Source organism: Lytechinus variegatus, chromosome 10 (assembly GCF_018143015.1).
Source record: "Lytechinus variegatus isolate NC3 chromosome 10, Lvar_3.0, whole genome shotgun sequence".
Taxonomy (NCBI): Eukaryota; Metazoa; Echinodermata; class Echinoidea; order Temnopleuroida; family Toxopneustidae; genus Lytechinus; species Lytechinus variegatus.
Genome location: NC_054749.1, coordinates 8,933,793 through 8,951,238, shown reverse-complemented (window position 1 = coordinate 8,951,238; position 17,446 = coordinate 8,933,793). Strand labels below are relative to the sequence as shown.

General features: G+C 36.0%; 2 protein-coding genes across 2 annotated transcripts in view; one reads left to right on the top strand and one right to left on the bottom strand.

Annotated features, from left to right (window-relative positions):
- The window catches only part of LOC121422453 (calcium-activated chloride channel regulator 1-like), a 65,322-nt gene extending 61,837 nt beyond the window's left edge, over positions 1-3,485 (top strand). Inside the window, exon 21 of the mRNA XM_041617515.1 lies at positions 1,301-3,485. Coding sequence (XP_041473449.1) covers positions 1,301-1,470 — 170 coding nt within the window. The 3' untranslated portion in view covers positions 1,471-3,485. The remainder of the gene's footprint in view (positions 1-1,300) is intronic.
- Positions 3,486-6,588: 3,103 nt separating this feature from the next.
- Positions 6,589-17,446, bottom strand: part of LOC121422759 (calcium-activated chloride channel regulator 1-like) — a 45,023-nt gene continuing 34,165 nt past the window's right edge. The window contains exons 13-21 of the mRNA XM_041617939.1: positions 13,891-14,179; positions 13,362-13,556; positions 12,246-12,497; positions 11,439-11,831; positions 10,537-10,595; positions 8,689-8,795; positions 7,656-7,864; positions 7,085-7,346; positions 6,589-6,824 (exon numbers count right to left, since the gene is read on the bottom strand). Of these exons, the coding sequence (XP_041473873.1) occupies positions 6,755-6,824; positions 7,085-7,346; positions 7,656-7,864; positions 8,689-8,795; positions 10,537-10,595; positions 11,439-11,831; positions 12,246-12,497; positions 13,362-13,556; positions 13,891-14,179 (1,836 nt within the window). The 3' untranslated portion in view covers positions 6,589-6,754. The remainder of the gene's footprint in view (positions 6,825-7,084; positions 7,347-7,655; positions 7,865-8,688; positions 8,796-10,536; positions 10,596-11,438; positions 11,832-12,245; positions 12,498-13,361; positions 13,557-13,890; positions 14,180-17,446) is intronic.

The window sequence follows — 17,446 nt, the reverse complement described above, 5'->3', positions numbered from 1 at the left end:
TTTCTTTTTTTGTAGGACACGTTGCACGACCAAAATCTATTTTTGAAACGATTTTTTTTTTCAAATTTTCACTAATTATTTCTTATTCTTGAATATAAATCACAAATGGGCGGGGTAAGCAACCCTGATAATAAATAGCGAGTTTTCGATTTGCACGTCGACTAGTGGACTGCGACGAAAGTGCGTCATAATAGTCAAGGTATACAGAACCGCTGGAGTAAATGACGACGTGGCTTCAATCAATGGACAAGGATATGGTTGCTCGTTTGCTACATTTCGAAAGGGCGTGATCTGAACGAAATCCAAGGTCGTCATCATGAAGTTGACGTGTCAGGAATGACTTTCACATGCTCAGTGTCTTCCAATCATGTGCTCGACTGACTTTATATATCATCAACACAAAGCAGACTATTATGACGTACTTTCGTCGCAGTCCACTAGTGGACGTGCAAATCGAAAACTCCCTAATGAGTCTCGAGTTACAACTGAACGTACACAAACTATTCTTGAGCAATCATCTATATAAATCTAGAAAAAAAATCTATCACCTTTTCTTTTTCACCTAATGAATCTAATGCTGAAATCTGCTCCATATTTATGCCTAGAAGAAAGGAATACACATGTATGGTATCAATTCAATACATTTATTTCAAATTCTCATTAAAACATTTTACAAATAAAAATGGAGACAGAATACACCTTAAACAAATAAAGGTCATTAAAAAAAGCACAAGAAAAACAATGTGAATATATGATGGAGCCAGCATAGGACAATGTCCTTTCAAAGGCTGGGCTCCCGAACCATAACATAATCACAATAATAACAGAACAGAGAGACGTTACTATAGTCATCTACAAATGTGGATGGGTTATAAGGCATTTAATAATTATTTTTCATAGGAGTCAGTAAAGTGTTTTTAAATGCTTTTAGAAATATATATTGTATTCTACACATAAAACATTATCTGTACGAATACATGAAATATTTTGTTAATGGAATTCTATTTACAAGTCCTTGTTACAGTACAAATTCGTTTTTGCAAATGACAATTGGATTACCCTGCGTAGGGCCTGTTCCAGAAAGAGTTGCGATTAAACACAACTTGTTGTGCAACGGGCTCCAGATCACGTGCCAATCATTTATGATTATATGACTAACGAGATGCAAAGAGTTTCCTGCTCTTTCCATGTGTTTAATTGCTCCGCCTTCTTTTCACCTCACACATTCATGTTTAATCATATCGTCTTCCCTATCTCCCCCCTTCTATTTTTCAATGTGCATTCATTTTACTCCCACAAGGATTTGTTGGTGAAGACCCTACGGGAAGGAATATATCCACGATCAGCGGAAGACCTCATTTACGAATCAATCCTGTCAATTCACGTCGAAAGCCTGATGGTAGTCAATTGGAATCATATGGAATGGAATCATACCCGATGTCGATTTACCATAGACCATACGAAATGTGAAATTTCCTCTACGATTTATCAATAACACATTCAGATAAAACCACTGATTCTAACACTATGTGCACGAAACAGGCCGTGATTTCAATATTGACATTCAGTTCGTATTCGGTGTATTTCGAAAGATTTAACAAACTTAGAATACAATTTAGCACTGAATTAAAAAAAAATGCAAGGTTTATATAGGTAATTTGCAGTTATATTCCATGTTGTTTAATCCTAGGTTGTAAGCATGCAGTCATCTGTCCAGCTTACAATAACTTAAATTACTGACGTATAAAAATGTAATGACTTTTTATTCAAATATTATGTTTGCCAAATATATATGTCACGTGATTAGTTGCCACTCTAAATATTTGATAATTCTATATTGTAACAAGTCCAAGACATTCCTTTGGATTGACACAAAAGTCAAAGAGAATATATAAGTACATTTTTCTTGAGGTAACTGACATAGTCCACAACCATCATAAACATATAGTCACGCATAATTTTGTTTTTTTTCCAGAGTGAGGGCAAGACGTGTAAAAAAATTAGAAAAAATCGAGGAAACTCAAAAGTGAGGGATCGAAGCAACTGAGCTTGCCATGGGGCACAATTACTGCACATTATCATGTTGAAATTAAAGGAATTTTGTGAAAATTATCATGAAAAAGGTTTCCAAAATTTCTGGGGAAGGCAACCCCCTCCCCCCATCTCACCCCTTCCACTGCATACGACCATAACCATGGCTATAGCTGAAAAGATGTCTGTAATCAATGGATGTATAAAACCAATTGGCCAATATATTTAGTTATATATTTATTATTCATTTATTTTTTTTTAATTCTGCAGGGTAGGCCTGTTCAGTTATGCAAACCTGCTTTCCAAAGGCGCCCTGCAGTTTAACAAATAACTCAACATTATAGCAACTAAATGTATGTAACATATAATCAAGTGAAACAGAACACAATATACATACAAAGGGAATCAACAAGCATCATGGAATCATTACATCAAGATATCCAGTGTAACAGTCAGAATTAGAATGATTTTACAGTGATTTCTTTCAATGCATGGAGGGACGTGCATTTTCTTATATCATAAAAAAGCGAATTAAATAGGACGGCAGCAACATATTCAAAATATTTTCTTGTATAATCCGTCCTTGGGCAGAGTATTTGAAGGGGAAATTCATTTTTAGACTTTCATATTTGGTCATCAGTTTCAATAAATATCGAAATACCTCTGTTGGATCTTGATGAGGAAAAGAAAATAAAGATACTATTAACAGATTGAAGGGAATTCATAGATCAATGCATCCTTGTCTACATGTTTAAACGTGCGTGGAACTCATGAATCCCACAATTTATTGACATATTTGTTGATAGAATTTTTTTGTGGTAGCTTAATCTGTATTTACGCATTCTCTGAGATGTCTTTAAGTAATGAACATAACTGGGCAATTCCATAAAGTAATCAACCTTTTTGTACGGCCGACCCCCATTTATCTCAAGTCTTAAGTCACTTAATAAACTGACCAAGTCATGGACCCTTGGGAACAGTACTGACTGTCAAAAGAACAAGAAATCAGAGACAGAAAATTTCATGAAGTCCCCACATATAGGGGGTCGGACGTACACATTTTATGATGGAATTGCCCAACTGCATGATTATGTTTCGAGGTAGCACAGCGGATGTATAAAGGGTACAATGTATTAATCTAATAATAACTTAGAAGCAATTGCCTAATATACAATTCATGTTTAACGGTACACTTTAGAACTAAATTGACTGGCAGAAATTAACTAAAAGAAAAATTGCAGTTTGCTGGTAAATGAGTTGAAGTCCATCAACGCTGAAATTGTGAGTGATTTTGCTTCATTATGGTTGTATTTTTTGTAATGTATGAATTGTTTTATATGGCCTTTTGTTTTCTAATAACAAACATTGCAACGTAAGATCCCTGATAAAACCACGTTGTATTTAGAACATCCAATGCAAATCAATAATATTTACAATTCTATACAAAAAATAATTTTAAAAAATGTCAGACTTCATATTTTTTCACTGGTACTACATGTAAGATCCATGTTAAAAGCTGTGGATAATGTATATAATCTCCTATAAATTTACAAAATCACAAATATTGTTGTGTACGTTTTATAAACTCAATAAAATTTCTATTCCGTGATAGTATATTTCATATACATGGAATCGTACCCCTTTCATGAACCCAATTATGCGGCTAATAGCAGCATAATTTGGTCGTAAAATCGAAGGAGGACCAGAGTTATCCGCATTATTTTGATGCTGCAATTATCCGCATAATAGCAGCATCGGGACCAGATTTTGACTTAATGAACGCATTTTGGAAGTAATGCGGATAATTGCCATGGAGCGGTCACAAGGTCACCCTTTTCCAATGCATCCGCATCGGAGTGGGTGCGTGCGGTTTCCATGACGATTATCCTCCTTTTTTAGGACGGGCGCTCGTAAAAAAATAGTGCGGATTATTTTCGGACTTTATGAACGCAATTTTTATTGAATTATCCGCATTACTCTTAGGCGGCTAATTGGAGGATAGGTTTATGAAAGGGGTGTGAGTTTCTAATATGATTTGATTAAAAAATCATTTCATTTCAAATTTTCAAGAATATTACAAAGTAAGGAGAAATATAACACAACATGATGAAATGAGAATCTCCTGGAACGCATAGCTTACAAATGAAGGTTCAGTATTAAAGCAACATATTGATAAAAAATAAAAGGAGTATCTATATGAAATACCAGTCATAACCTAATTTAAGTAAAAAAATAAATATATCTTGGATTATGTAATTCAAATATAAATGTCTTTTGAAAATATTCATATGACTGTGAATCATATTCTCCCAAACAAAAGATAAATGAGGTTGTAATTGACTCAGGATTGGATGTATTACTGAACATGTATATTGTACCGTCCTATCACAACCAAAGCTGTAATAGTTGGAATGATTATTTTTGTGTAATACATGTCGCAATTCTACTCGACCTATATAGGTTTTCCGTCTTTATTATGATCTTATGTGCTATTGTGATGTGTGTATTTCATGTTTACCCAGACTTATATTGTATTCTTGACAGCTACATGCATACGAAAATAGAACTGAAAATATATCCCTTTACGTGTATTTACAGTAGCTAATCTTTTTTTATATTTATATGCTACAGGAGCTAATCTTAAGATTCGGATGTGAATTAAAGGTCATTTATTTCTGCAACATCTATCTCACGACAATATTTCTTTGAGAGTGTTAAAACCAAAACCCCTCTCTGCTTTCCAATGCACAGTAAAAACGCGGTTTAAAATTTTATACATCGCTGTTTAGTAGAAGAGATTTACAGTACTACAGCAGTTGGTAAAATCTTTAACAACAAACTCTTACTTTTAATACCCAATCTTCAATAAATTAAGCACAGTTGGTAAAAATTCTAAACACTTTAAACTTGCGTAAAGTTCATACAGTTAACAGCGCTATACAAAAATAATAAACTGTGTTTTTAATGTATGGGTAGGTACGCAGAGAAACGGCCACACGGTCTCTGTGAAAACAATTTTAATGATCGTTTATTACCTTGCGATATAGACACATGAAAGTAGGTAAAGACTCGGCCCCACTGCACTTACGGATGCAGAGAGGATGTAAAACGGAAAAGAATCTTGCCATCTTGTGTATTGTACAACGCCTACTTAGCTAGTTGTACACGATCAAATGGGAGGCTGAACGTCACACATTCGTACCGTTGCACACACAAGACGTACCATCCAAAATGTACCATTGCACGGCTTTAGGAGGTGACGTCACAATGCGATTTCATTGAATAAGGTGACAATGCGCGTACAGCCCGCTGGCTAAATGCGCAAAGCTGTCCAAGATCATGTGCGCTTGTGGGCCCGGCTTGTGGGATTTTGCTTTTTGCTTTCAATATTTCATATCAATTTGTTGTGTACAAAAAACGCTCCTTTTATAAGGCATAGAAATGGGACGTTTAACGCACAGTCACTAATACGCGCCGCTGTCTTCGCATCGTGCAGGCAGTCTACATGTATAATGGCGGGCTGCTACATTGCGGTGCAGGGGTGTTCAACTTACATATCGTGAGCGCACTCAGCTGCGTGTTTTCACTTCTTCTCCTTTCTCTCCTTTTCTTGTCATTTTTACTCGCATTACTTGTTTTCATAAATTTCCCTCTCACTTTCCTTGTTTTCTCACTCCCTTCAGTTTTGTAACTTTTCTTGATCACTTGCATTCATTGGCACACCCCCCGGTCAAAAATGGTACGGTCCTATCCAACATACACTCAAGTCGTCGCTGTACGAATAAATGAAAACGTGCAAAATTCTTCACGCGCTGCGTTGCCTAGCTATGCGTGTTTACTGTGTACACACAATGCCATCGGCTGAACCCGCCAAACTATAGTGACCAATTATTGCAAAAGCTTTTGCAAATGTGAAAAGTGACAGAGGTTTTTTTTATCCAATCAAAATCATTCTTAGGTATTGGCAATCTACAGCATTTTCTGCAAAATGTCTTTTTTGATAGGGTCTATTGTGACGTATATGTTTTTTTACAACAATGTGAAGTCGCACCAAACGTTTCGTTTCCCGCACTTGCCCATTGGCTCATGTACAAATGGATTTCCAAAATCATCAAGAAAGGTTCCAAAAACCTCAAAAGTGACAGAACTTAATTTGACTAAAATTAAATGAAAATCATATCATGTTCAAGGTGAGAATCTGCTCTATTCTATTCTGTTTTGATAGATCACCTTGTTGACGCGTTTGGGAGATATCTTAGCAAATCCCTCAAAAACGGCGTATTTTCTATTATTCTCCATAGGGAAATAATTTAACACGCTACGCACTGCAAAAAAGGAGCGCAAACAAATTGATATGTTGCTCCCTTTTCATAGATTACTGGAGGGAAAAACTCTTGTTTTTTTTCATATTTTCGGTAGATTCCGAGGCGTTGTACAACACTAATAGCGAATATTCTTATTCGTGCAATGGTGCGAGATTTCGCATTCGGTGAAAGAAAGAAACGCTCTATTCAACTCGGCTAACGCCTCGTTGAATAGAGCAACTTTCTTTCACCTCATGCGAAATCTCGCACCATCGCACTCATGCCTATTCGCTATTTGTATACTGGTTGGAGAGGCCCTCCATCTTCCCCATCAACACTCTCACCTTTAACGATGATGAGCTACATGTCGGACCTCCTTGAATTGTTCAAGATTCCCAGTTTTTACTGGGATATTGCACCTATTCTTGACCTTCTTCGAGATCAGATTTCCTTGCAACGTGGTAAGAAGGGTCCTTCCTCAACCTGAGCCTAATTAGAAATAAATTAGAGTCAATAAAATAATTCATTCAAGCGATCGATCAATTTATTATAAGATGAATACGAATGAATCAAATTAACTACAGAATTCTGATAAAAATCTTAATAAAAACCTCAAAAATACCAAGCTTTTAAACTTCATTTATGGCAGCTTTAAGTATCAACGAAAACTAAAGGACCTCAAGCATTTAGTGCTATAAAGCTAAGCAACATTGATAACAATAAAAAGTTATAAATCACTCGGCATTTACCATTTGTAGTAATAAGCGATTCCCAGAAGAAAAATGGTAATCAAGATGATCAAAATGCAGATAGTGGCAATAACTGCTGCGGAAAGTCCTGATCTCGGTGGTTTGTTCTCTATTGGAACAGTATCACCCTCTACGACAGGCAGGGTAATATTACCAATAGAGATATCCTCTGATGAGGCGTTTGCAAGGTGGGTAGATATGGCTAGACGGCCACTCAAAATGGCTTCAAATAGCAGATCTTGAGAGACGAACGTAGGCTCGACTGAAATGAAATGTTAAAAGCTATGGAACTCACCAGTCTTTCTGAATTTATGAGTTAGGACATGATACGAAACACTGGATTTTTGCCTTCATGCACTTTTTTCACCTGAATCAGTTTAGATGATGTATTGCATGTAGGAAATCACACAATATTGTTCAAATATTTCTTGCTGGTGAAATTTAATTTATAGATTGGTTATGTACATCCAGTCTTGAGCATACATGCAAACTGATAATTGTGGACGTTTTACACACTACACGATTCTTAGAATAATTATCTCCTCGCATTCATGAAAAAATGAATACTGACCGGATCGTCTCTTGATATTTAATCTGACTTCTCTTTTCCATTTTGACAGTGTTCCCGAAGCGTCAGAACAAATATCTTGGCCAGCCGCTTTCAGAGCATAAACAACAAAAGAGCATAATTCTCCATCATCTGCCGGTCCTTTGATAACCGGATATCCGTCAGCAAGCTTGACATCATTTCCCGTCACAAACACGATCCTCGTAGTTTCACTGCCAATTGCAAAATGATTTAAGAATATGTGCGCTTATCATAATTATCCCGTATATTATTAATCAAAGTTAGCAAACTTTACAGATAACAAATACAAATTAGTTGTGATCTGACGATAAAAGTGTTATTCTAATACTGTTTGTCCCCTCCTACCTCTTTTTGCTCGGTGTATTTCTTTTTATTCGCCGGGCCAACAATATGGTGAGGGGAAGGGGGGGGTCGGCCCATTAAAAATTATGATACAAATGAAATGTTTACATTTAACACGTTAAATTTTATTATATTTTTATTATATGTTGAATGTGATACAACTGTGCATGTCTATTTAGTCTAACGTCAATCAGTTGGTATAATTCTCTGAAGTATTTTTCTAATTGAAATGATTAATCATGAAATATACTGTAATTATTGTGGAATATGAATGAATAAATGAATTAATTGATTACTAAATAAATGAGTTAATTAATCATCTAAATTCACATGGGCTAAAACGATCTGGTCTACGATCAATCTGGTCTAAGTGCCACTTGGGCTAGCTGCTATTTTGCCTAATGTCCAGATGGTTTAATTTCATGATTCGTTAATCTTAGAGACAAAATTGATAGACCAAGTGGGCTAAGAGGATAAAAGTTTGATAATCCTAAATTGTTGTAGGCAAAATGTGATGAGACCATCTAGGAAAAAATCAAATGAAAAGTACACAAATCGGGTGTAAACAAGTGGCAGTTTACCGATACAAATGGAGTAAGATAATTATTAATATTTTGATTTCATGTACTAGGTATATATTGTGAAGATAATTCCATTCAAAATGGTCGTATACCTGGAAATATTTGCCCTGCCTTGGCAGCAGACGGCGAAATTGCTGTTGCAGAAGATGTTGAGCTGTTGTGTCACTGATTCGAGTAGAGGAGCCACAATGTCCGTCCACTAGAGAGATTTTTTTTCCCGGAAGCATAAAGTATGCAAACATGGTCAACGACATGTAATTTAAAGTAAATACAAACACAAATATATTGGGAAACATTGTGAGATTATAATATATTAATAAGCATATTGATAGCTCTGTATGTATTACTAGATACATAAAAAACACAACCTAAACATAAGTTTTGATAATTCGCGAAAGGACATGTTGAGAATATGTTGTCATCATTAAAGGAAATCTTACAGGGCAATTTGGAGCATAGAGCGGTATTTTGATAATCAAACCTAGCTAGGCTTAACCCTAGTCTAAACTAGAATTTTATACCACACTTACATGGAATAACGGACTTTTAAATTTCTTCCACATCTGTGGCAATTTAATGTATAAATTGATTCTTTTTTAATTCATGATATGGTTTGTATTTTCCTCTTCTTCCCGAATTCACTCAATTATTTTTGTTTACAACTCTTCGCAGCAGAATAAGTATAATTTCAATTGGGGAATGAGTTGGCATCTGGCAATCCATAAAAGTGTGGTCTTAGTTAACCCAGGTTTATATAAACCCATTTGCTTTGCTTTTATAGATGTCTCGTAAATAAATCGATGTTAATTTTCTACATTGCTTTTTTTCAACTTTTTAACTTAAATGCTTCATCTTTTTTTAAAGTCAATATATATATATTATAAACAAAGTGAATGTTCTGCTCGGAGTTGGTCCAATAAACAATTCAAACAGTAATAAAAACTCCGTGATGAAAAGTGTTTCACGAATTTTCGCTCATAGGGCTTTGTCAAGTGATTTATTTTGAATCAAGTGATGTATATATATATATATATATATATATATATATATATATATTTATTTATTTATTTGCAAATCTAAGAATGAATGAAGCGAAAGGAACCAGTAATTAAAGGACATCGTTCTGAAATATTGGCTCAGCGCTTTAATCTACATTCTTTCCATTTAATGTAAAGTGTTTATCAACTACTTTATTAACACTCTGTCGTTTGGAAATCGATACCATATTGTCATATAGCAAACACTAGCAATCACTTTTGAATGCATGTTACTACTTCATTTCCATTCATTCCAGGTTGTGACAGCACATTTCTTCCAAAGGCAGTGTTGCAAGGTCCAAGCTGAAGAAATTCCCTTACAGGCACTTGAAAATCCCCATTTTTTTTTCAGTTCACAACAATTTTCTAAAATGTGTGGACTGTTATCATGTTTATTGCCCAAATGTAGCAAACGTGTGCTTATATGCTCACGTCGCGGCAGGTTTTATTTTGATCCTTTTAGGTTTCGATGCAATGTAGATTGGACACATTACCATTGCATCGTACAATTGAGACAGTGTACTGGATTCATCGGCTGAATTACGTAGGACATGACATTATATGCATTACCCACATAGTTATATACCCTCGAATGGCATTAACTATCTACAGTAGATCGTTTACTGTTAGCGTTATATTATGAATAAAAAGCCTTCAAAAATCTCTATAACAGGGACAAAAATCCCCTAATTCATTTCAATTCCCAAAGCTTCTAAATATTCCCAAATTTTCCAAATTTGGTGATGGAAATCCTCAAATGGCAACACTGATTGTGAGCTACATGGATCCATCCTAACAAAGCCGTGCGTACCCACTGCCACATACATATAAACTCACACACCCGAAGCGTAGAGTACAATATGGGCCTTCCTGAAAAAGGTTTGATAAAAACTTATTATGTACCTGAGCAGTGTTCCCACGAAGATCGATCTGGACTCCATTTCTGAGTTGTGACTTCACATCTAAGGAAGATAACACCGTGATGTGTAAGAAATAAATACTCAGAAAAATGCCCTTTAATTTTTTTTTACGTTTACCATATGACTTTTAAAGTAATTTGTTTAACAGTTGAAACAGTCATGCTAAACTCATTAAGATTTTTAATAATTTTCTAAACTGTTAAACAAATATCAAACAGCGTTGGATAAATAAAAAAAATTAACATGTTTAGTTTGTAGGATATAAATGTAAATCATACAAATAAGTCCAATAGTTAGAACATGGGAAAAAATGGAATGGTTTTGAAAGTAAAGGGGTGGGGTGGGGGTGATCATGCAAGTCAAAATCAGATGGCCCTTTCACGTTTTTGCACGAATATGTTATTGAGGGCTGGGGGCTTGAAGCAACCCAGCTTCCGTTTTCGAGGCACCTGCAAAGAATACGTGTACGCCTGTATTAGGGGATTGTCACAGGCCACAATAGAATGAAAATTGAGTTAAATGAATAAATGATATCAGGGGTAGATTTAATGAACTTAAACAAAATAGAAGACTCGAATTCTAGTGGGACTACATAAAGAATAATAGATGCATAGCTATCGAACTATGAGACTAAACTTTTCTGGGCTGAAATTTACAATTGACTTTGGACCTGTATCCAACCACACTTCTTTCATTATTTTGTTTTCAGTAGAACTCTTTGAACATTGCTGTCAACCAGATATCTTTTAGAGTTTGGTCTTAAACCAGGTTAACAATGGTACCATTCATTCTGTTTAACATGTTTAAAGTTGATTCAGTACAGGTTGATATTTCCAGTCCCATTTTGGATTCATTCTGAACCACAGTAGAGTGAATGAGACTTACATTGACAGTTCTCCCCCTGAGACAGTTCTGAGCAAACACAAGAGCAACTACTCTGATCTACAGTGCCTCCATTATGACATAGCATGCCATTACATGGACCAACGGTTGGGGCAGGCGCTGTAGGAATCACCCTCCTGAATGTTGCCATCACGACATTAGAAACTGAACTAGTCAGACCCGCGTCATCAGAGGCTCGGAGAGCAAATGCATACGAGAATGATGTGACACCTGGGACGTCCTCAACCCTGATCTCGTATTCTTCTACCGATCCAAATGTTTTGGGGCTTGACATGTTCCCTCGAAGAATCTGGTGGAATTCCACTCGGGTAGCATCGGAAAAATTGGTCGAAATCAACGCTGAAGAATGCGATACTCTGATGTCATAAGAAATAGCTTCATGAGGAAAATGAGTAAAAAAAACATTAACAAATTGTAGAGAGAAGTAGCATTATACTTATGAACCTTTCCGATTAACATGGTTAAATGTGGGTTTTGTTATTAACATGAATTTAAAGGATTTCATTTTAATGTTTTAAAACTTAAACACGTTATTTTCTAATGATTTGTGCATACATATTCTTGGTTTGACATTTTCACATTTTCCCATATTCCTGCCAGGTATCTATTCACCTCCTCTAGGTTGAGAGCAGCAAAATGTGGATCTATTTCTTTGCTGAAGAAAAATACTCATGGCGAACCTACGACCTTCCTTTTGAACATCCGAAGAATAATAAATCCCCTTGACTAGAATGCTTCAAAGTATGATAAATGAATGATTAAAAAAGGTAAAAGAGGTATTCTTTTTACCAGTTCCCGTATCTAAATCATCCCCCGGTGCAGTCCAAGTAAGAACCACGGACGAATCATTAACAGATGTCAGTTTAACCCGAAGATCATGGACTCGGTTTGGTGGGAACTGATCTTGGCCCGGTGTAAAATTCTGTGGAAGAGTTGGGACATTGGTCGAACCGGCTGACGAGCTTCTGGTAAAGGGCGCCGCTTTCTCCAACACCAAGTTATCGAATATTTGGTCTCCAGGAAGTCGCATGGTGTAGTTACCTAGATTAGATGAACATATCCAAAAATCATTGACGTAAATATTATGAAGTGATTCTCTGCTGATTTTATCGATTTGACAAAAAAATTATCCCAGTTAGCTGGTAGTTAAGTCTGCGGAGAAAATTTTCTACTCATTATTCACCAAATATAGTAATGATTTTGACTCGAACACTTCCTCCTTTATCATACTTGTAATATGCATGTACATGCATTCCTTTACAGATGGATAGAAACATCATGAAACTAATGTTGGCTTAAATCTTTTTTTTTCTTTTTGTTAATTTCGCAATGATTACCAGAATTGTCATTCTTATTACTTTTAATATAAAAACTCTTAACAATTTGAATATCATTATAATCGTATTTATCAAAGTTCTTCTGGAAGGGGAGGACGTTGTTCGTCTCGTAGAGCGCTTAAGCTGCATCGAAAATAAATAAAACCTCGCCGTTTTAAAAGAATAACCCTTCTTGTATCACGTCTTCTATAAATACGAACTCGTATAAGATTCAATTAAATATGAAAAATGATATTTTTCGGTGTACGCAAGAAGAGCAAGATAGAAGAAAATGTCAAGTTATGTAAACATTATTCCCTCAAATCATTTCACATTCGTACATCATGAATGCGGGTTAGCACGTATAGCATTTTGGTGGGAGAATAGCTATTCTTTTAACATGATGTATAGCAGCTATCACAATAGGGAAAGGTCTATGATACTGCCCTAATAATTGTATACTTTGCGATACAAGCCAAAAACAAAATTGATTGTGTGATATATGAATTTATATTCACCTCAGCAACCGATAAGGCGGTTCATTGGGTTTTTGTGATAAGTCGAAAATAAATAAAATTATATCCTATACCTATAGTTGCATCAGAGACCACCTTTCCATCGTCTGTGATGTTGATAAAGGGCGTGGCTGAAGACCCTACTGAACCCGTCAAGATAACAGCACTGCCATCGTTCTCTGCTGTGATGCCAATACCATAGTAACCTTCCCCAGTGTAATCAAGAAATGATCGGCTGTACACACCATCATTTGCAGTGATATCGGCACCTTTAAAAGAATAATCAAACTCAACAATATCATAAAATCAAAGCACAAAGCATGTTAGAAAATTAAATTGATAGTCACATAAGAACAAGATTTCTTAATTGACTTTAACGAAAGCTAGCTTCTAACACCATAAGAAATTACTGATGTAAAGTTTTGTGGCAGCATGCACTGATGTAAGATATGGAGAAATCAGATCTAGCCTTTGAGCTAAGGAGTCAATGGTAATATGAATAAAAAAATAGATATTGCTGGATAAATTTAAACTCTAGACAAGTGTCCTTGCCAAGCACTATAAGCACTACTTCAGGGAACGAAATTAGAACTTTAATTTTACCTGCACCATTGTCTAGAAGTTCATATGTCATAATATCACCTCCCGGGCGTTCCACGCTTGCTTTGACGGTTGCATTTATAACCGGCATGGACCCTTGAGTGACCTCAGCATAAGTGATTAGTGGTTTTAAGTTATCAGATTGGTTTAAGATCGAGGTGCTGGTGTAGGACTTCACATTGATAACGTTCCCTTCTTCTACATCTTCGAGATTAGGTGTGGAGAAGACGGAAAATGTCACAGACTGAGGGCCAGTGTACACGTTTTCAATTTGATAAAACCATTTGCCAGTCTGTATAAAAATGAAGGGTGGAGAAATATGGTCGACATTTTTAGGAAACCAAAATTCCTGTTTTTGTGATAACGCAGACCTTATGTAAATTTTTGTACACCAGTTGATTTAAAGATGGAAAAACCATCATGCGTGATTGGCTCATTTTATTTATTCGTTAATTCATTTATTTTCTTTGAAATATATTTATTCTCTAAAACTCAATATCAGCATAAAAACAGTTTTACATCAATGTCCTTAAAAAAAAACTTGCATAAATATCGAAACTGATCAAAAGAGTACGAACAGCTGCATAATTATAACAAACAATAAAAAATGACTCAAACAAATCATTATTTACACAATTTATTCCTCCTTCTAACAGATGATGATATTTATCATATCTAAACCCCTCAAAAAAGTTTGGAAATCCGTGTTTGGCCATCAATTTCTCCCAACTCCCAATTTACACAATGCATGTTTTACATCATTCAAAAGATCATTTAATTCTTTTTAAAATGATACCATGCTTGTTATGATCATGATCAAGTCTAATAATTGAAGCGAGCGCTCTACACCGGAATGCGGAATGCGGATCCTGTGAAAACCCTGTGAATATTCCTGTGAAAATTGTTGAAATTGTGAAATTTGTCATACTAAACTGAAAACTATCTTGCACATCAGTGAACTATCATCACGGAAAGCCGAAACTGACTTTAGGAGTATTTCTTAGCAAGGAAATGTGTTTCTAAGTATGCGTATGACCATACTCATTTATAACATCGGACATCTCCATAGTCCCATGTGTGCATCTTATGAAGCACTGGACTCATATTCGGCAATTTGCAATGGTGAGACATAATAACTATCATCTCTACTTATATATATTGCTATATCAGAACTTTGTCCCCTCAACAAACTTATAACAATGGGCAAGCAAATGAAGATGAACTCGTGTAAAGGTATACCTGGCAATCTCAACTTCAAATATAAGTTGCCAAAGTATGTCACAAAGTCTAGCTTGTCAGTAGCTATATATCACATTCATCAGTCGTATTGTGCCAGACCTCGGAATGTCATGAATGAATCTGATTTCATCGGAAATGAATTATGCCGAATTATGCCAAATATAGAGAGAAAAATCTGTAGATATTTTGTACTAGTATCTTCACCTGATGAATACCCTCCTGATGTTTCGTTGATGGAAAGTGAAGATGATGTAGGCCGCCATCTTGAAAGCGACAATAGTCTGCATGAAGACTTTCAGACAAAAGAAACTTCGGAAGAAGGGGAAACAAAAGATGACGGACAATGCATTTGGTGCGGTGAACCCACTGACAGTGATTATGACAAACCCCTATGTCAAAGCTGTGTTGCCATCCCTGACAGATTAGGAGCCATTGAATGCAAGTTAAACTCCTTAGCTGATCTCGACAAAGGATCTCATCAAATAGTCACTTCTCCGTCAGTAAATCTAAACAGTGAGAAAGGGACACAAATCCAGTCCATCAATAATGGCAAAGAAAACACAATCATTCAAAAGGTTAATGACCTTGCCATTAACATAGATGAAATCAACTCAAAACTTAATCTACTTGTCGCCGGAGATGCACCCACCCGAAAAAGAACGGAAATCACCGAACATACGGAAATCACCGAACATGCTGAAATCAGCAAGGACAATGTTGATAAGAATGAAGAATCCAACGATCAATTTGTAAAAGAAAGTCTCAACTTCCAAATAAGTGAATATAGACAAAATCAACGCAATCAGTTTAATAACTCAAAACCGAAGACCGATGTACTCATAATCGGAGACTCGATGATCCGGAAAGTCAAGCCCAAGAAACTTTCAAACTATAAACGTGTAGTCTGCAAAACAGTCCCAGGTGCCAAAATTGAGCAGATATGTGACATTGCTGTTCCAATTGCCAATGATCTTAAGCCCGAGGAAATAATCGTACACATCGGGACAAACAACGTCGAGCTAAATGATCCACAGGAGATTGTGACAATGGTCGAGTCAATGGGGCTCCATCTAATAAAATCCTGCCCTTCTGTGAAACAACTAGGCATAAGTTCGATCATATCAAAGAAATCAAGTCCAGAAAAGACAATATACATCAACAGAGAGATGAAATCTATGCTTGATATGCACGGATGGAAATATATAGACAACTGTAACATCCATCCCGATCTACATGTTGGAGCAGACGGAACACACCTGAACAGAGATGGAGTTCGGCTCCTTGCCAGAAACCTCATCAGCTACTTGGACAACAATGAGATTGACGAATCTGGAATCCTTCATCAAATAAACCGTAATCTCTACAGCAACATTGTGAAAAACGGAACACAACTATCACAATATACCAGAGAAACACAATATGAAGATTACTCAGGCTGCTACAATTGTGGTGAGATGAATCATAACAGAGCCAACTGTAGACACAACACTGTGATTCAATGTCGACAATGTTTCCTCTGGGGGCATAAAGCTAAAGCCTGCCCATCTGTCTACCAATACTAACAACTTGGCCAGGAAGAGAGTGCCGGTTCAGACACTGATGAACTTGGCCCTGAACACCACCATTTCTTGAAAGACATAGGGCATGTTGAGCGAAGTGATCAATTCATAAATCAAGAGGCTCATACCAACGATTACCATCTTTCTACTGATGACGACCTGATATCAAATAAAGAAATTCATGATGATCAATTTGTTCACCAACCTGTACAACAACATGTTTTTACTGATGACCTATTATCAAATAATGGAAATAATGATGATCAATTTGTTCAACACCCTGTACAACAAAATCCTCCTACGGATGACGACCTATTGTCAATAATTAATGGAAATCATGATGATCAATTTGCTCACCAACCTGTACAACATGGTGATGAAGAAGAGCATGTATTAACAAACAAACGATATCCAAATAACAATATAGCAATTAACAATAAAAATGGTCTGAGAATAGCGCATCATAACATAAGATCACTTCTCCCGAATTTTGATGAAGTGAAAGTTACGACCCAGGAACACCGCTTCGATGTGTTAGCACTAAATGAAACTCGTCTTTGCGAATATATTAATGATGCCAGAATTGCCATAGATAACTATGTTGTCTACAGGAAAGATCGTAATACTCGCGGAGGAGGAGTACTTATTTATGTGAATGAGAATAGATTGAACCATAAATTGAGGCAAGACTTGATGATGGATGAAGTTGAACTTGTTGCCGTTGAAATAATGCAACGTAATTCATCACCAATAATAGTAAT